The sequence below is a fragment of the Heterocephalus glaber genome, unplaced genomic scaffold, assembly GCF_053883595.1.
Source record: "Heterocephalus glaber isolate CG9 unplaced genomic scaffold, H.glaber_assembly_v1.0 deba00001773, whole genome shotgun sequence".
NCBI classification, from domain to species: Eukaryota; Metazoa; Chordata; class Mammalia; order Rodentia; family Bathyergidae; genus Heterocephalus; species Heterocephalus glaber.
The window spans coordinates 9,185,673-9,205,979 of record NW_028258463.1 but is presented as its reverse complement, the minus strand read 5'-3'; the positions used below and the strand labels follow the sequence as shown (position 1 = coordinate 9,205,979).

Genomic DNA, 20,307 nt, shown 5'->3' with positions numbered 1-20,307 from the left:
AGACAAGTAGGTCTCCTCCCAGCAGAGTTTGTCCGGAATGTCCCGAGTTGATCTCATCCCCAGAGTACAAAAAAGGAAAGAAACACTGGCCAAATTGTGATTCTCAAGGAAAGAAGGGAATAACGTAAAGAAAATGTTTAAGTAGGATTTGTGAATTCAGTTTGCATTTCCTCTTCACATCAAACCCTTTTCCTGGGGTTCTTATTTTTTAGCAATGAATCGAGTAGATTTCTACCTTTTCTTCTGTCCCCATCCTCCGTGGTAGAGACTGAGATTCAGGTTGCCAGCAAAGAAGTCATGCAAAGCTAGATGAGTCTGTGGACATTTGTTGAAAGATCTGCCGCACACCTACTGGGGCAGAGGCACTCTGGTGACTTAGGACCTCACCACAGCCTCTGAAAGTCCATTTGACCACATGGTTTTGAGCAAATAAAGGAACACCAGAGCTCCTCTTTGAGTTCCACTGGCATCAGTCCCTCCTCCTCTTTCACCTGAGCGGACCAAGAGCCAGACTGCACTGGGAGAAGCCTGGCAGCTAAAGAGCAGAGAGCCTCTTACATGGCCTGCTGACACTAGGGTTCCTGGCCCCTAGGATGTCTTCCATCTCAGAGTCCTCCGGAGATAGTTTTGTTAGGCTTCCTCCGGGTCACTTAGCACTTCTCCATTTCCAGGCTGTAAGCTTCCTATGGACAGGATCCCTATGTTGACCATCTTTGTGCCCCTGTCACTCATATGTAGCATATTGCCTTGAACATAGTGGGCATTCAGAGATAGAAGGAAAGGCTAGATGCATGTTAAAAATGGATAGTGAGTGTTTTTCTTTTTTAATAAGAAAAAGACAAGCTAGATGTGGTGGCACATGACTGTAATCCTAGCACTCAGGAGGCTGAGGCAGGAGGATCACTGTAAGTTTGAGGCCAACCTGGGCTACATAGTGAGACCCTGTCTCAGAAAAATAACAGGAAGAGAGTGAGGAAAGGAGAGACAGACATTGTCTGCAGTGACTTGGAAAGATAATTATTTTAAGCTTGCATAGCCATTTCCAACTGGGAATCCCTTTGGGACAAGATAAGAAATTAATATGATGTTGCTGAACATGGTGGCACACTCCGGGAAGCTGAGGCAGGAGAATCACAAGTTTGAGCTCAACCTGGGCAACTTAGACCCAGCCTCAAAATGAAAAAAATATAGGGCCAGGGATTTAGCTCAGTGGTTTCACCACCTGCTGCGCAAGCACAAGGACCTGAGTTCAATCCCCAGTACCAAAAAAAAAAAAAGAAAAAAATATAAAGCCCTAGGGATGTAGCTCAGTACAGAGACCCTGGGTTGAGTCTCCAGTACTGCCAAAAATATGTATGTTTTCCCCCAGTTTTATTGTAAAAATAGGTACCAAAGTTCTTTGAGTTGATACGACTAGCACAGCGTAGGATGGAACAAAGTGAAACCCAGGCACCTAAACCTCCTGGCTGGTCCTCAGCCTCTCCCCTGCTTTTATACTATCGGAACCCCTCAGTGGCTTTTCTGGAAAGCGCTGTGCCTGTGTTTGAGCGGATCTCTCTGTAATGTTTCTGTCTTGTTTCAGACCCACTTACCCAACATTAAAGTCCACGCCTACTTCGCACCTGTCACTCCACCCCCATCAGTCGGGGGCAGCCGACAGCGCTTCTGCAGATGCTGCATTATCCTATGACACTGGAGGGGTCAGCTTCGGTGAACTGAGTATTTGAGAACACTCTAGAGTCACCTGGCATCTCCAGCAGAAGTGACCCCAAGGTTCTGGGCAGGGTTACAGAGTGAGGCAGTGTCCAGGTCCCCTGAGCCACACATACGTATGCATCCACACCTGACCCCATCCACTCTGGCTTTGGCCATGAGACTGAAGTTCGTGCTGGCTTTATCAAGTGGATTGGTGAAACTTAACCATTCCTGCCGGATGCGCCCAGAAGAGCATCATAGGCCAGCACAGAGCGGGGGGCCCTCAGCAGACCCAGTGTTACTGCTGTGTTGGTTTCTTTATTTTGTTAGGGGGTTTCCCTGGGGATTTTGGAACAGTAACTGCAGTCATCCAGGATCAAGGAAAGCATGGAAAAACAATACATGATGTATCCAGGGACCAGAAAGAAATTTCTTTGCATCCTAGAAGTGGTAGCCATCATTACGAAATGACTACGTAGCTTCTGTGCTTCCTGTTTCCATGCCAACATGCTGAGCATGCTCACAAAGAAGGCTTGTCCATTCCTCGTGTGTTTTAGTATTTGGCCCAGGGGTTTCTTAAGTACTACATTGAAATCGCTGCAGTGCGGATGTGGTTACTCAAATTGTCATTGTCTGTATCACACCACACACCTGTCTTCCTCTCTTTGTGGCTCCCTCTGCACTCTTGCTTGGTGTGTCCCCTGGTCACAATCTGCTACTCAAACAGTTGTTACTCTTTGGCTGTTATGTTTACAGTTTGCATTTTGGATGATTAGTTGGGGATATCAAACATTTTTAAAAGAGACATTATCAATAAATATTTTTTTAATTCGAAATTTTACCATTAGGGGACCCTGCTTGAATCTTTGCCAATCTGAAAAAGAAAAATAATGGGAAGAAATCGAGCTAAAATTATTTTGATGAGAACAAACTTTGCCTTTTCGTTTCTGTTATATCTTGGGATATATGATAATTCTCATGAGGTGCCCAGTATTCCCCCTGCACACGTCCTTCCTTAAGACGGAGGTAACTTACTAAGGAAAGAGAGAAATGAGAAATGTATTGTTACTAAAGAATAGATAGCAAAACTGAGCCTGGAGGTCCCTACCCCCTAGCTCAAGACATTAATAATCTCATTGTCTGTGTTCCTGAGGTCTAGGCGTGATCTCTGGCATCTCTGCCCTGTTGGTTGTATCGGCAGTGCTGCCAGTGCAGCTGTACTTGGCGGCACCCAGCCCCACCCCCATCTCAGCCCATCAGGAATACATGAATGCCCTGTAACGTCTGGTCAACTCTGTCTGTGTTAAGAGTTTCATAGCCAATGTTGGTACTCAAAGGGCCCAGGCCACCTCAGTCATCTCTCTCTTCTGCCCCAGACTTCTTTCAGTGGAATGTGAAAGTGGCCAGTTGAAGAGATTGGGTATCTGGAATAGAACCTTGAGAGGGATTAAAAGGTGCCTGGAATGGCGTCAGGACTGAGGAAAAAGAGGTTCAGTACTGATGAGTCAGAGTCTGAGAAGAAGCTCTCCCCCAACCAGGTACAGTGTCACACACCTGTAATCCCAGCTGCTCGGGGATGAAGCAGGATCACATGTTCAAGGTTAGGCTGGGCAACTTGGCACGACCCTCACTCTAAATAAAACTTTAAAAGGAGGCTGGAGAGGTAGCTCGGTGGTGGAGCACTTGTTTAGCATGCATAAGGTCCTGTGTTCAGTCCTCGGTGCCACCAAAAGGGAAAAAAAAAGAGATAAGCTCCTTGCTCCAAGATACCATAGAGGCCAGGCATGGCAGCACATGCTTATGATCTCAGCACTGAGAGCTAGAGGCAGCAGGGCCATGAATTCAAGCCCCGCCTGGGCAAATTAGCAATTGAGCAAAAAAAACCCTGTCTCAAAAAATTTTTTAAGGGCTGGGATTTAGCTCAATGGTCCCGCTGCCTGCCTTGCAAAGCGCAAGGTCCTGAGTTCCATCCCTGGTACCAAAAAAAATTTTTAAGGGGGCAGGAGGGCTACGGACGTACGTAGCTCAGTGCCAAGGCCCTAGGTTCAATCACAGGATGAAGAAAATAAAATGGAGGGCCGGGGATTTAGCTCAGTGGTTCTAGCGCCTGCCCTTGTAAGCTCAAGGTCCAGAGTTTGATCCCCAGTACCCAAAGAAAAAAAAAGAAAACAAAATGGAGTTTCTAAAGCCTAAGGTTTCTTTTTAATAGGGTGATTGATTGGGGTAGGGGCTTTTTAGAACATTAATGTATAATCCACTATGGTCTTAGATCATCTCCTGCATGATCCAGATTGTTCAAGGGCTTATTTTAATGCTGCAAGAACTGGTTCTACCAGCGTATCCAAGAATAAAGTCTTGATGTGTTGCTCTGTTGATACAGAAAGCAATCACATGAAAAGATCTTTTAAATCTGTTACTATTATTATTTAAATTCTATTTCATTATGTTCCCTTATAAAGTTCAGATTATTTGTCTTTTTCATGCCTCCTCTTTTCAAGTTACCTTGTAAGGGGGCTGGGGATTTAGCTGAGTGGTTCCGCCACCTGCCTCGCAAGCACAAGGACCCTAGTTCAATCCCCGGTACCAAAAAAAAAAAAAAAAAGTTACCCTGTAAGGAATATTTTTGTTTTCTGAAGTGGGGTCTCATCGTGTGGCCCAGGCTAGCCTTGAACTCACAGTCCTCCTGGCTCAGCGTAGAAAGTGTTAGGATCGTAGGCATGTGCCACTGCACCTCGTGCGTCCAGGGTCTTGCTATGGTCCACAGGCTGATCTTGAACCATGGGCTCAAGAGATCCTCCTGTCTCAGTCTCCCAGTGGTTGGGATGCCACGGTCACACTACTCACAGCAGGAGCACACTTTCTTATATGAGCCTTGTTCTTCTGGCTATAACCCACATGTAAAAGTGCAGTCATGGACACATACACTTCCAGATGTGGTTCATAATACTCAGAGGGCCAGGACACGTGTTGAAACAAAACTAACAAATATTCAGGGTCCTTCTCCTCCAACGTGTGAGTTTTGTTTTTCCTAAACAAATCAATACTGAAACCTGTATTAGTGAATGTGGATTTGAATTGCCTAATTTGAAAAGTTTGAGACCCTCTTTTTCCACCAGTACATCAAAAGTCTTTAAAATGCCATCCTTCTACACAAAGGGCACCCCATATGCAGGTGCACCCATTGGATTGCCCTGGCACCCGCACTGCAGAGGCAAAGGCCAGCCTAGCTGGGCTGGGAACAGAAGTGAAGTAGAAGACACACATGTCCAGCACTGGCTCATGTGTGCTTAGGCCAGAGCCTGTTCCTTTCTCAAGAACTTCATTTATTAAAATGAAACTCAGAAAAAAATAGTAAAATGAAATGAAACTCAGTATATTAGCCCAGAGAGAAACTTTAGACCCCCATCGAGTTTGGGAGAAAATACATTTTTTGTGCTGACTGACTACATGGTACATTTGGGTCAGGTGGACAAGGGTCCTGGTGCCTGAACATGTACTTCCTGTCCGCATCTGGAGTACCCAGATTCTGGAATCCAGCAAGGCTTGACATAGGAAAATCTATTAGTTTATTGGTTTGATTTCATAGCCACTCCAGAATACACGTTTTTTTTTTTTTTTTTTTGTTTTTGTACTGGGGATTAAACTCGGGTCCTTGCACTTGAGAGGCAGGCAGCAGAACCACTGAGCTAAATCCCCGGCCCCAGAATATACCTTTTATAATGAGAAAATACATAGTGTGAACAGAGAAGAGACATGAAAAGAAAGTACTCTCACAGTTCCTACCCTAAGTTCCCAGTGGCCGGGAGGGATCACCACAGTGTCTGGGGAAACTTCCTAGACATCACATCACCTTGTTTCTGAGCATCCTTGCCCAGTCTCACCCATCATATTTTCCAGCATTGTTGGCTACATCACCATTTTTCACATCATCTTCATCAGCCCTGCTGAGGTGATTCCAGCATCTTTCCCTTCTCATCTTTTGTCACCATTTCCTTCCCACACCATCCTTGTCCTCTCTTGAAGCCTCTGTGTCACCCCAGTAGCGTGGCTGGCTTCCTCTCCGTTAGTCTAGCTGCTACTTTGGGTCCTTGTCCTAAGCAGTGCTGTGGATGGCCTTGAATTAACTGTTGAATGGCTCTGATCATTTTTCACTGGGTTGTCTTCTGTGCTTGCTGGATTTGAACTGAGTTCAGAATCAAACTGATATGAAGAGTAAGATCTGACTTTTGCCTTTTTTCCAATATTTAGAGGGTGAAAGCACATTTGTGCTTTGTGTTAAAAATGTTTTCTCCTTGTATTCTGCTCTCATCTTTACTGGATGTAAAAGTATTCTTGAATGGTTTTTTGTAAATTTCCAATCTGATTTCCATATCCTTTAAGTTTGATTAGCAGATATAAAGTCAAGATATTTTACATATCCCGTGTCAGACATTTTAGAGGAAAACCTGGTCAATAATTTTATGATGCAGGGCTGGGGATTTAGCTCAGTGGTTTCACCGCCTGCTGCAGAAGCGCAAGGACCCGAGTTCGATCCCCGATATCAAAAAATAATAATAATTTTATGATGCTTTTTTCTTTGGGGCTTGACTATTTGAATTGTTCAATATAGCTGTGATGCTATAGTAGCCCAGTCTTTCCATTCATCTAATTGCCTTACAAAGTACATTTTTATTGGTCTGATAGCCCACTGATGGTGCGGGGAACCAAACAGTATGCAGTGGAACCTGTCTTGGCTTGAAGTCATGAAGATGTGTGAGAAAGGCTGGCTCCTGTGAGGAGCATCTCCTCAGATGCCAGGGGCATTGGAGATCATGATCTGCCGTGGCCGCTTCATGTGCCTGGGCAACAAGACACAGACTTCCCAGAGCAGCTGCTGCCATAGGAAGGCCACCTTCTCCCTCAGGGATAGCTTTCTGTCCCTGTGTCCTCCTGGCTGACAGACCCGCATTGAGCTCCGGATGTCTTGAGCCAGAATCCCTACATCCCTCAGAGCCATCTTGGGTCAGAGGACTCTAAAGCAGTAAGAGGATGAAGACTGGAGATGACAGTGTGTAAGACCTTGTCTGGAGGGTATAATTAACCCAGACAATTCAGAGAATAAGGTTGTAAATGACTATATCCTAATTTACATCTTCATTCTCCAGCAAAGAACGTAGGCCACTGAAGTACCTACTGCTCTAACCTTGCCTTTTTACTTGAGACAGACTCTGCCTGCCAGAAGCTGCCATATGAGGTGAGGTTTTTGCATGAAGGCCATCTGCCCCTTTCCATTCAAGCCAAATCTACCTGTTCTGTCCGCTTTTATTCTTAGGGACATCAGTTTAGTGCCCCTGAAGCATTTGGTCCTTAAGTCAGTATGTGAGCTCTTGACTGGGTGACTGGATCTCAGGAGCCCAAGAGAGTTACACTTTGAAGAAGCGTTGACACCGTTGGGCCCTCCCAGTGGCTGTGCTAGAGAACGTCCAGTGTGCTGCTTTCCCTGCCTTGAGTGGGTTCCGGGCAGCCCTTGGGGAGCTCACTTGGCAGATGCCAAATCTCAGTGCTTCCTCACCCAGAGTAGCTCTTTGCCCTCTACCAAGGAGAACCATGAGCAAGCAGAATTGTGTCTGTGGCCCTTTTATTTTGTGTTTTCTGCATTTCTTATTTTGACAAATTGACCTAGGGAAATGATAGGTGTGGTTCAGCGGGAAGTGGGGAAGTGGTTCTAGAATGGGGTCCTTCCCTCAGGAACAGCATCTGATCTCAGCAGTGGTGACAGCTGCCTTCGCCTGATGGACTCCACACCCTCTTCCTGCCAGGAGGGCTTATGTCCCCTCACCAGAGACACCCAGGGAGGGTCCAGCAAAAAGAGCCACCAGGGCCTCCCAGCTGCTTGTGTCCATGGCTGGTTCAGCGAACAAGACTCACAGAAGAGAGGTGGGTGGGGAAGGTGTCCAGGTGTGCCTTTCCTCTCCTGCTGTGCCGGAGAACCACGGCAGTCTTGAAGTGATGTCTTTGTTACCACAGAAGGAAACTTTGCCCTTCTTGCTACTTACTAACTCCAGTCTGTACACTGCTGCTCATATTTATGTTTTCCTCAGCCTAACCCTTCCCAGACTTTGAAGTCAATAATTACTTTTCTTTTACTCTCTTTTCTTTTTCTTTTATTGGCACTAGAAAATGAGAACCTAAAGTCTTAGAAAATCCTAACTTGAGAAAGAGTTTCTAGCTGGTATGGTTTAATTACTTTACACCCTCATCCCCCCCCCAGACAAATGATTTTCTTTTCTAGTGCTATGTAATGGATCTTTACTGAGTGAAACCTTTGCTGCTACTTTCCTGGGTTTACATCAGGTTTTCCCTTCAGAGTTCTTTCTTATCTGTACTTTTCTGATGACTGTTAATTTCTAATAAGTACAAGAAGGGGGTGTGCCTGTGATTTCTCTCTTTCTCCCCTTCACCCTTACTTCACACTAACACCGGCTCAATTCAGTGGGCACGCAGCAGGTCTGGGACCGGGGCAAGGTCGGAGTCTGTGGCTGCTGCTGTGCTCCCAAGCCTGGGGTCGCTATGAGGAGAGGGGCCACTCACTGCCTCCCTCCTGGAACCATTACCCAGTGGCTGTGCTCTGCTCGCCTTTGCCCATCTTCAGTGACCCTGAGGGCACAGACCCGAGTGATGTGGCCTGTGCAGAGCTCAGAGAACTGTGAGGACCCCATGCCTGTCGCACTCTGCCTGGGCACAGGTGGATGGGTGCCTGGTGCTGCTGGGGAATTCTTACTTCAGGCCAGGCTGTTGCCTCACTGCACTCCCACCCTCACCCTCCTGGGGGTCAGATGCAGAGGGCGGCCTGAGCAGTCCCGCCCTCGGCCACCCTGGAGAGCTTCCTTTTCCATGGGGGCTGCTGCTTGCTTGTTGCCACCAAAGGCCAGGCCATCCCCACACGGCAGCTTAAGGCCAGGTTCCATGTGCTCCCCGAGTGACTGTTTCCACCTAACACTTGGCACCTGAGGACAGGAGGGGGTTATTTAAAAAAGTCCCAGGTGACAGTAGAGGATTCCTTTTGCTTTAAAATCTTTGGACTAAAAAAGAAATGTTTTTTATATATAAATACATAAATTGTTATGTAACTATTGTTTCCTGTACGTTCTAATTTTGTTTTATGATGTAATTAAAGGAAGTAAGCTGTGAAGACTTTTCATTCTCCTGTGGAAATAGCATGACTTGGAGCTCTGGCTCTGGAACCCTAGAACAGCACAGGGTCCTCAGGCTGAGTGAAGCCACCTCTTCCTTTTCTCACTTATTTATTCATTTCATAACCTTTAATGCTTTTGGCCATTTTTACTGCCCTCAGCTGTCTTTGTCTTGGCGAAACGTGTGTCAGAATTGACCTTACTAATCTGATAGTTAAAGGGGCCGGGGATGTAGCTCCGTGGCACCACACCAGCCTGGCAAGTGCAAGGTCCCTAGTTCAGTTCCTGGTACTGAAAGAAAAAAAAAAAAATAGTTCAAGGCCAACCTGAACTACATATTGAGACCCTGTCTCGGAAACTAATCTGATGGTTAGAATTCAGCCATAGTCCCTCTCCATGGAGAACGCTGGCTGCCCTGGGCTGGAAGCGGTGGGGATGGAGTGGTGTGAGCGAGCCCACTCAGGAGTCAGACTGCCTGGCCTGCTGCAGCTCTCTGCCACCCCCCACCTGTGCACCTTTGGCTCCCCATGGGCAGCCTTCTTCAGAGGGAGCAAAAAGAAGAGATCTTGGCACACAGCTAACATTCACGTGGCAGCTGCTGTTAGCTGCTTCCTATCAGCGGTTATCCCAATAGCTAGTCTGTCCAGAAGCCTCTAGGACTGAGATCCACAAGTCAGTGCAGCGAAGCAATGTCCCTGTCCTCAGCAGAGAGGAGCAAATCTCACATTACCTACACTGACTGGAACACCCTTGAGGAAACGGCATGTGCTGCACCCCTGTAATCCCAGCACTCTGGGAGGCTGAGGCAAGAGGTTCACAGGTTTGAGCCCAGACCTAGCCGCTGAGTAAAACCCTAAAACCTACCAAGAAGGCTGGGGATTTAGCTCAGTGGTGCCACCGCCTGCCTCACAAGCTCAAGGTCAGCGCAGAGGCCCTGGATTCAACTCCTAGAACTGCGTGCACGTGCACACACAAACTTAAGCCTTATGGAATCATAAGCCCCACTTGATATCTACACTTTGTCCTGCCTAAATTATGGACAAGGATTGGATTTGTCAGCTGGGGCCAATACGGTCCCTTTGAGGGATGTGAGCAGGTGTCTGCTCAGCTGTTGTATTAACTGGAGTCAGCCCAGTTTGTTGAGGGAAGCATGTTTGAGGTCTTTAGTCAGACTGTTTAGCTCCATCCACAACTAGTTGGCCTTTAAAGCATCCCTCTTCCCTGGCTGGAGTCTGCCTGCCTGGTTTAAAGCCCATCAGAGGTGATCACGTACCTGAGGTAAAGCATCACCAGGTAATCACGCTAGTGTTTTAGAGAGGGCGCCTTAGTCTGCTGTTTGGTGCATGTTAGGTTTTCACTGCTCTGTGTATTTTGAGGATTTTCACCATACAACTTTGAGAGAAAGAGATTGAAAAGGAATATGATATGATCTGATACCATTTAAGAAGCCCTGTGGGGCCGGGGATGTAGCTCTGGCACAGTGCCTGAGGTCCTGAGTTCAATCCTGGTACCAAAAGAAAAACCCCTTGTTTAAAACTGGTTTTCTATTTGAAAATAAGAACTAGGTCAATACTTGACAAAATACCCAAAAATCAGCCACGCATGGTGCTGCACACTTGGAATCCCAGCACTCTATAAGGCTGAAGCGGAAGATTGCAAGTTCATGCCTTGCCTGGGCAATTTAGTAATCTGGCAACACCCTGTCTCAAATTCAGAAGGTGCTCAGGACTTTAGCACCCTGTAAAGGGCCTGGGTTCAATGCCCACTTAACCCCGCAAAAACTTCCAAGTAGATTACAAACCTAAGAGGAAAACTAAAAAATTTTTGTTTTTCTTGAAATAAGGTCTCAATATGTAGCCCAGGCTGGCCTTAAACTCAGCAATCCTTGGAGCTGGGTGTGGTGGTGCATGCCTGTAATCCCAGCACTCAGGAGGCTGAGGTAGGAGGATCACATGAGTTTGAGGCCACCCTGGACTACACTTCAAGACCCTGTCTCAAAAGAAAAAAAAAAATGCCAGGGATTTAGCTCAGTGGTGCCATGCCTGCCTAACAAACAAAGGTCCTGAGTTCTATTCCTGGTACCAGAAAAAAAAGCCTGAGGATGTAGCTCTGATAGCGTGCTTGCCTAGTGTGCACTAGGCCCCTGGGTTCCATCCCAAGCTATAAAAAAAATGTGTAACGGGGCCGGGAATTTAGCTCAGTGGTTCTGCCGCCTGCCTTGCAAGCACAAGGACCTGAGTTCAATCCCCAGTACCAAAAAAAAAAAAAAAATGTGTAGGGCCAGGGGTTTAGCTCAGTGGTGCCGCCACCTGTCCTGCAAACACAAGGACCCGAGTTCGATCTCCGGTACCAAAAACAAAACAAAAAATAAAAAATATGTATAGGAAATCATGTTTATGATTTGGGTTGTTTGTTGTTTGCACTGCTAGGGATGGAACCCAGGACCTTCACACTAAGCTACATCCCCAGCCCCTTTTATTTATTTTGAGACGGTCTCACTAAGTTGAACCTGAGCACTAGAAAATAGGTACAGTATTTCCCAAATCTTTAGAACTGAAGTTTTAAGTAGGCATAATGAGTTGAATGTTGAGTGGTCTTTTGGAGGCTTTAGTATTTAGTGTTGGCCCTACTTGGAGGGAAGTACATCTCAATTCATTTATTCCTTTGCTCCAGAAAATGTCTCTTGCCTGAGTTCATAGTTTAAGTGGTGTTTCCCCATTAGGGGCCCCAAAACCAAGGAAATTGTATAACATGAAAAGTGTATGTGCATTGGCTTAATTCAAAACTTTTATAAAGAAGTGATTACAATTTGAAGCTTGAATTAACATATTCCTGGAGTTGAGCAAGCAGCACCGCTTACTCAGATGGGGGTGGGGGCCTTTGCCCCTTAAACTTGGCCAGCTCAGGAAAGGGGCAGCAAGGCTGTGTCCCGTCCCAACCAAGGCTTTGGGGCAGGACTGGAGGCTGCGGTCTCCTTCCTGGATTCAGTACAGGACGGTTCTGCTCTTTGCCAGGAGCCTGCACATTACCAACACTTCGGGTGCCCCCAGACAGGCCGGCTGCTGCCAGGTCTCCAGATGTGGCCCCCTGCACTTAGGTCAGAAGGGGTAGAAGACATCAGGGTCCTGCTCTGAAGCAGTGGGAAGGGGCCACTGGGGCCCCCTTGCCTACAACCCCTGGTGTCCTCCAGGCTTGCTTTCCAGCCTGCTGTCTGCAGCGCTGACCAGAGCTGACTGCTCAGAGCTGTGCTCCTGCTGATCCCTCTCCCTCGTATCTCAGCTAGGGGACCTTCGAGCCACAGTCGCACTCCAGGCCCTCAGCCTCTCCTTCACCTCTGACTTAGGTTCCAAACCACCTGCAGAGGACGGGGTATGAGGAGACAAACTGACCCAGGAGGGGACTGGGCTTCAGTGCCAACCTGGTCGCTGATGAGAGCAAGGGCGCCACCAGGATCGGGATCGTAGGGGGAAAGGCAAGGGTCTAGTGGGAAGGACAAGTGCTCAGTTTCCCCTTGGGCTCTGCTGTGCTCAGTTCATCCAGGGAGACCTCCTGCTAACAGCCTGGGGGCAGCAGGGGATGACAGGAGGGTGGCTGCCCCTGACGGAGCTTGGGGCCAAGGTGACTTCTGAAGGAGGAGGAGAAGGTCCAGAAAGCTTCCCTTCACTCTGGGGCAGGCTGGATGGGGCACCTAACATAGACGCAGAAACCCAGAGGCAATGAGACAGAACAGTCGGGCCAAGGAACACGGAGACATTCTGGAAGGAGAGGACCCATCTCCTGGAAGGTGGGCACAGGCCCAGGGAGGCACCTGGGTCCCAGGAAGGAGGGGGCCAAGTTGAATTGCAGGACCCTCACCTGGGCCTGGCTGCTGAGCCACATGGCAGTCAGCCGGTGACCAGAGGGCAGTGTAGGAGTCAGCCCTGTGCAGCTCACCTACAGGTGGGTGCTGGGCAGGGGAAGGAACATGGGAGGAACCCAGCTGTTCAGAAGTGGAGTGGTGCCGCTGGGGCGGCCACAGGAGAGGTCACCCAACCCGTTTTTCCTTTATTTTCTTTGAGGTGGGGGTGCTGGGCTTGATCCCAGGGCTTCACGTGCTCTGCCACTAAGCTGTGTCCCCAGACCTCACCCTAACTTCACCCTGCACTGCCAGCCTTACTCTGTGACCTGGGCCTGGGCCTGGTCCTCAGGCCTGAGATTCCTGCTCTGTAAAGAGAAACAGACTGAGCAGTGTTTAAGGTGCCTTCGGGCATCCACCTTCTGAGGAGCATGCCTGCTGATCTGTGAAGGGCTACGCTGGGAGCCCCCAAGGGGACCTGGTTGGCAGAGGGGGTAGGAGAGCCCTGGGGTCTGGGTGAGGGGCGAGGGACTGAGCCCAGGAGACTGCACAGCTGCGTACACCCAGACATGGGACAGATTCAGGTCCTTGTCCTGCCGCTTGCTAGCTTCGTGTTTTTGGGCAAGTCCCCCAACTTCTCTGGGCCCCCTTTTCCAGTTTATATGGGATGTACAATACATACAGAGAGCTTCTCCCGGAGTCAGTAACCCTTAGTCTTCGGTAAAGGCTAGTGAAGGACGCAGCGAACAAGACAGGCTTCCTGCCTCAGTGTCCCACTGTGGTCCCTTCCAGTCACCAGCCTCACCAATGGGGTCAGCCAGCAGCGGCAGTGGGGAGAGAACCGGCCCTGGCATAGCCACTGCTGGCGTGAGATGGAGCCACCAGGGGCCAGCTGCTGAGAGGGAAGAGGGCCCAGCAGGTGACGCCAGACCAAGGACCCGGAACAAGATGGGGGACACAGCCCGAAGTGCGACAGGAGTGAAACAGCCCTTGGCCATACTGCATGACCACCAGGGGCCAGGGCCGCCGGGGATGGAGAGGGGGCATCTTGCCAGTTACATCCCAGGGGTGCCAGGCCTGTGCAGGGGACAGAGGCTCAGGCTCATTGTCCCATTGTCCCCTCTGTTCCTCTGCTGCCCTGCACCCCCTGTGACAGGGCCACCCGGCACTTGGCCTGCTCACCTCCTGGGACCACAGCCTGTGAGCACAAGAGGAGGCCATATCAAGTGGGCAGGGTCAGGCCACAGGGAGCTGGGGGGAGCAACCCAGGAGCATGGGCGGGGAGAGAGACGAGGACAGGTGGGGCGGAGGCCGTGGATCCCAGGGCTGGGGCGAGTCCTAGAGCAAGCACACCCCGAGGCCTCAGTCTCCCCAGCCGTCCTTGGAGGTCAGGTCGTTCCACTGCTCCCACCACCCCAACACACACCTCTAGGAAGACACACACCTCCTGGGAAGGCCGGATCCTGCAGACCGCCTGCTACTTGTGCCTCTCGGGCAGCAGCTGTTTCTCCACCTTCTTTCTCATGGTCAATCTTCAGTTTCTCGCCAGCACCTTTCAGCTTCAGGAGGGTGACAAGAAGGCCTCAGAGGCCCCCTCTTTTCCTCCCACCTCCCTGCAAGAGGCCTCACTGGGTGGCCACGGCGAGAGCTTGAGCAGCCAGGCATGATGGTGCACACCTGGAATCCCAGCACCCCAAGAGACTGAGGCAGGAAGGTCACGAATCAGAGCCCCCAGTCTGGGCAACTCAGTGACTTAGGAAGACCCAGAATGAATAAAAAGGAAGGGCTGGGGATGTAGCTCAGTGCCAAGGTCCTGGGTTCAATCCCCAATACTGCCAAAAAATAGAGGAAAGGAAAGGAGGGAGGTCGGGAGGTCAGGTCCACCGCTCCAAGTACAGAGAGGAGACGGGCCCAGGGCCACGCAGCTGGGAGAGGCCTGGCAACAGCCACAAGGAGGAAGAAGCCCTGAGCTGCCGGCTGGATGCAGGGGCCAAGCAGGAACACCTTTCTCTTGAGCCATAAACTCAGCACTGACACCGTGAACCTGAGGTGCAGAAGAGACAGTGGCTCTAAGTCCCACCATGTGCCAGGGGTCCGCAGAACCTGCTGGTCACTGGCCTGGCTGGTCAGCCACTCACCAGTGCCTTTTAATCCTTCGAGGTGTGCTACAGCCCTGGTCTTTGTTGTTCTGGTATTCTGAGGGTCTTGCAAAGTTGCCCAGGCTGGCCTTGAACTTGGGATCCCGCCTCAGCCTCTCCAAGTGCTGCAATTACAAGTGTAAGGCACTGATGTCTATGCCTAAAGCCTCACTTTGTTAGTTTCATTCCCTTGTTCAGAGTCCTTCTCTGGTTACCACAGTTATGGGTTGAGAAGCAAAGTTCTTCACCTGACAACCAAGTACTTTAGGGTGAAAATTCTCACTGCGTGCTACGCTTAGTAAACCCTGGCCCCCACCTGGCCGGCCTAATCAAGTCCCCAGCAACCCTAAATAGCTTTCCCAAGAGACCTCTACCCAGGAAGCACCCCAAGACATACCCTTCAAAGGTAGGGTGGCAGATGAAAGGCAGGACTCAGTGAAGTTCGAATTTCAAGTAAGCAGTGAGTATTGCACGGGATACTCTTACACTAAAAATCATTTCAATAAAATTCAAATTTATGGGATATGGTGCCACACACCTATGCTCCCAGCACTTGGGAGGCTGAGGCAGGGGGACTGTGAGTTTAACACCAACCTGGACTATATAGCAAGACTGTGTCTCCTAAAAAGTAAAACGAGATTCCCATTGAATGGGGCATCCTGCATTTTGTCAGTTGGCTCCAGCAATCCACCCTGGGAAGCTCCCCTGGCTCCCTCCCCTCCTAGCAACCTGCAGCCTCTGGGTTGTGCCTTCAGAGCTCTCCTGGCATCCTGTGACAAGGTAAAGGGTCTCAGCTGGACATGCTGTGATCCCACCACTCAGGAGGCTGAGGCATGAGGACCGCTGCAGGTTCAAGGCTAGCTTGGGCCACATAGTGAGACCCTGTCTCAAACAAAAAGAAGGAAAAACATGTATATACGCACATGCACATTTTTTTAATATTATGAAATTTTATTCAAATTATCTCTTTGGTAATCTTTTGTTTGTTTGCAACACCAGTGATCAAACTCAGGACCTTGCACTGTGAGGCAAGCACGGTGCCACTGAGCTAAACCCCCAGCCCCACATGCACACTTTTTTAAAAAATAAATTTCATTTTATCCCATTTCCCCCCCAACCCCCCCATGTACAAAAGCTCTGTTTCCATTTTTCCTTCTATTTTCACTGTTTTCTTGTCCCTCTATTCCTTTCTCCCTCCCTCCTCCCTTGTTCCCCTGCCCATTTGAACACTTTCTTCCCATTTCCCAACATCCATTATACACCTCAGTCCTTATTTCCACATTCAGTTTCTCACACCAGAAAAACAATGCCGTATCTAAACATGTGTGTCCAGGGCCGGGGATTAAGCTCAGCGGCACAGCACCTGCCTGGCAAGCGTGAGGTCCTGAGTTCAATGCCCGATACCAAAAAAAAAGAGACTAAACATGTGTGTCCGATTTATTTCACTTAAGAGTATAGTCTCAAAAAAAAAAAAACAGGGCTGGGGATTAACTCAGTGGTTCCGCTGCCTGCCTTGCAAGCGCCAAGGTCCCGAGTTCGTTCCCTGGTACCAAAAAAAAAAAAAAACAGGCGGGGCTGGGAACATAGTTCACTGTGAAGCCCCTGGGTTCAATCTGCAGGACTGGAGGGAAAATCCTCAAATCTAATGAATGAGTGCCATCCTACCTACATAATGGGCGACCACACAGGGTAGGGATGTAAAAGTGTCTGTTTCCCGAAACCTTGCCAGGCACACACGTGTGTATATATACGTATGCGTACACAAGTGTAACCTTTTGGGGTTAAGACAGTTTCGCTGGGTAGCCCAGCCTGGCCTCTAGCGCCAGCCTCGGCCTACGGCGTGCTCCGAGCTGGCTGTCCTCCAGGTCTCAGTAGAACGCAGGCCTTCGGACCTAATCCCCGGCTCAGGCTCAAGGCCTGGCAAACGATGGCACCAAACACGTCGCGCGCGAGAGGGGAGAAGCTCACGTGTGCGGCAGCACCGCGTCAAGCATCTCAGTCTCAGTCCGGCTACCGACTGAGGTCCTTGACGAAATATTCAACCTCTCCGTGCCGGTTTCCCCAACAACCCCGGCCCTCCGCTGAGCTGCCGCGAGGGTCACACGGTTCTACCTGGCAACGCCGTCACAGTGATGACACTGGCTTCCGGCCCCGATGGACAATCATACCCAACCTCTGCCACTCCTGGGAGGACCGAGCACATCTCCATCAGCCGGAGGCTCGGAGCCGCGTCCCGGGCTTGGGACTGTAGAGCATGCGCACTTCCTAGGACTAGCCCGGGAGAGACGATGGGCCCCGCCCCTCGTCGGCCCCGCCCCTTGGGTTGGTCCAGAACGGAGGCTGCGCACAACTCGCGCTGCAGCGGGGACCGGCGGGGCGGCCCTGCTCCCGGGCCCGCTGGCGATCACGCCTTCTCCGGGCCCCTGGGAAGCGGGGCGTGCGGCCCGGCGCTGAGAGGGGCCCGTGCCGGGTGACAGCGTGTCTTTCGCGACACACAGAGGTCTAGCTCGCCTGTGTGGCCTGGGGCAAGTGACCTGACTGGTGCTGTGATTGTAAGAGGAATGATGAGGCCGGGCCTGTGGCAGCGCGCCTGGAGCCCCAACACTGAGCGCCTGAAGCAGGAGGGTCGCAAGTTCGAGCCCAGCCTAGGCAACTAGCGATTTAGCAAGAATCTCTCGGGGGGGGGGGGTAGCTCAGCCTGGAGACTCTGGGTTCAATCCCAGTACCACAGGCACACCCAGCGCAGGAAACGTGCAAACTCAAGGATCTGGAGGGAGGTCGACTCCCCCAAAGAAAGAGGAGAAGCGATTCTCCTTTGTTCATTCGACAACTCCCAAAGAAGCAGCAGGTCTGAGCGACAGCTACTACTGACTCTCAGAAGCCAAGTGGAAGTGCGAGGACACTGGCCGGCCTCCTTCCCCCAGCGCCTGTGGCAGCGACCCTGTGTGACCTGCGTTCCCCAGCGATTCGAACCGTGTCCAGGGTCACAACCTGGCGAGGAGTCGCCTGGGACCTGGGTCCCCTCCATCACCCAGGCCATCAGCGAGCGGCACACACCACCAGCCCTTTTTATTTTTTTGAAGCAACACATTTATTGGTACATTTTAGATATAAATAATAACATTCATCATAGGGAATTTGTACCAGTACGAGATATATCTTTCGTCTTTTTTCCCCCATTCTCCCCCACTTCAACCCCTCTTTCCCTCCTAATGTACAAAAGCTTTGTTTCCATTTTTCCCTCTATTTTCTCTTTTCTTCCCCACTTCTTTCCTTCCCCTCTCCCCTCTCCTTTGTTCTCCTCTCATTTGAACATTTTCTTCCCATTTCTCAACATCTATTTTACATTTTAGTCCTTATTTCCACTTTTCATTTCTCACACCAGAGAAACAATCCAGTATTTAAACGTGTGTGTCCAATTTATTTCACTGAAGAGTATGGTCTCTAGGTCCACCCATTTAGCTATAAATGTCTGAAGCTCATCCTTCTTGATGGCAGAGTAATACTCCATTGTATAAAAAAACCCCACATCTTCTTAATCCATTTGTGGGTTGATGGGTATTTGGGGCCAGCCCTTTTTATTTTGCAGCAGGGTCTCACCAAACTGACCTCAGAGTTGCAATCCTCCTGCCTCAGCATCCAGTGGCTGGGATTACAGGTGTGGCTACCATGCCCACCTCAACATGACTACTCTTTTTTTTTTTTTGGTACGGGGGATCAAACTCGGGACCTTGCGCTTGTGAGGCAGGCAGCGGAACCACTGACCTAAATCCCCGGCCCAACATGACTATTCTTGAAGCCAAATGCAAGGTGTGTGTAAACAGTTGGTGCCGCACCATGTGTGTCCCCTGTCCCCTCCCATTGAGCCTCCCAGCTGCTAGGTGGGCACTGTACCAAGTCCTCAAATTTTGTCCGAGTTGCAGGGAGGCACCTGGCCATCTCCCTGCCCCCACTCCATGGGACCTCCGGGTGCTGCTCAGCCAGGCACTAGTGCGGGAGTTCCGGGTGATGCCAGCATCGTGGCCCAGCAACCCAGGCCTTGGTCCTTCTTCTTCCCTTTCAAGCTTACCCCCAGGGCCCAGCCCCCAATCACCCCTCCTGTCCCCCTCTTATTTACCTGATGCCTCCCGGGGGTTCTGTGTCACGTGCTTGCTTCCTGACCTGGGCTGGAACCTCCTGCCCCACCCCCTTGCAGTCCCTTGCACACCCTCTTCTGCCTGCTGTGAGGTGCACCCGAGGTCAGCTCAGAGGCCTCTGGCTTCCTGTGCCTCTTTTTTTTTTTTTTTTTTTTTTTGGTACCGGGGATTGAACTCGGGTCCTTGCACTTTCAAGGCAGGCAGCAGCAGAACCACTGAGCTAAATCCCTGGCCCCCCCTTTTTTTTTTTTGAGACAGGGACTCACTATGCAGTCCAGGCTGACCTTGAACTCACTGTGTATCCCGGACTGGCCTAGAATTTAAAGCAATCCTTCTGTCTCAGCCTCTTAGTAGCTGGGATTACAGGCGTGCAACACTCTGCCTGGATTCCTGTGCCTTCTGGATTGGGATTTACCAGAGGGCCTTGAATGCAGGCACTAGGTGCCAGGTTGCCCAGAAGCAACTTCTCAAAGGCCCGGCCCAGCCCTGCTTCCTGCATGGTCCCTGAACTCACTGTCCACTGTGGCTAGGCCTAGACCGCAGTAGCCTAGAGCACCCAAGGAGGAGCCCATGCCCTCCACCAACCTTCCCTCTGAAAGCCAAGGGCTCTCCCTCACCTTGAGTCTGAGCGCTCACCTCTTCCTTCCCCGCTGCCCAGGCCCTACTCTCTGCTTCTGCCCCCTTCCTGAACAAGACCCTCACGGGAGACTTGGGGGCTCAGTGCTCATCTCCTCAAAATTCTAGCCCCTGCCCACCATGGCAACAGATGCTTTGTGAGTGGGGAGGAGGCATGGATCAGGTAGAGAAGCAGAGGTCAGGACAGGTTGGGGTCGAGGGGAGGACACCGGGGCCATGACAGATGTCAGTCTGTGTCCCCTGTGTCCCAAGCCTCAAGGAGAAAAGCAGCAGAGCAAGGGGAAGTCCTGGAGAAAGGGGCTCTCGATTTGAGGAGGAGGAAATGTCCCCGTCATGGGGACAGCCCTCCCAGCGAGCACTGGCTTTACAGTGGGCATGGGGGCAGCGGGGGGGGGGGCACATGCCAGGGTTCATGATGTTCCCCTCCAGGAAGCCTGGGGCATAGAGGCAAGGAACAGCTCACCCAGGGCAGGTTAGGGACAGTGCCATAGGCAGCAGGAGGGTGGCTCTACACCAGTGTCCCAAGTGCCAAGGGCTGGTGGCAGCAGCATGGGAGAGGGGGCTCCTCCAACCCCTGGGGACCTGGCTGTCCCAGATGCACGGCCGGGAAGTGTGTCAGGCGCTTGTGTAAGAGCCTGCTGAATTTCCGTAAAATCATAATGACCGCTGCCTCCCTCAGGTTGAGCTCCTCAAAG

General features: G+C 50.5%; 1 protein-coding gene across 11 annotated transcripts in view; it reads left to right on the top strand.

The window, feature by feature from the left end:
• Fbxl20 (F-box and leucine rich repeat protein 20) overlaps positions 1-8,866 on the top strand; it is an 89,995-nt gene extending 81,129 nt beyond the window's left edge. For 9 of the 11 annotated variants that reach the window (XM_087202167.1, XM_004859509.3, XM_087202170.1 and 6 more), the window contains one exon: positions 1,583-8,866. In XM_087202167.1, coding sequence (XP_087058293.1) covers positions 1,583-1,690 — 108 coding nt within the window. In that variant the 3' untranslated portion in view covers positions 1,691-8,866. The remainder of the gene's footprint in view (positions 1-1,582) is intronic. The other 2 variants (XM_021240296.2, XM_087202168.1) reach the window with 1 other exon arrangement.
• The last annotated feature ends 11,441 nt before the right edge of the window (positions 8,867-20,307 follow it).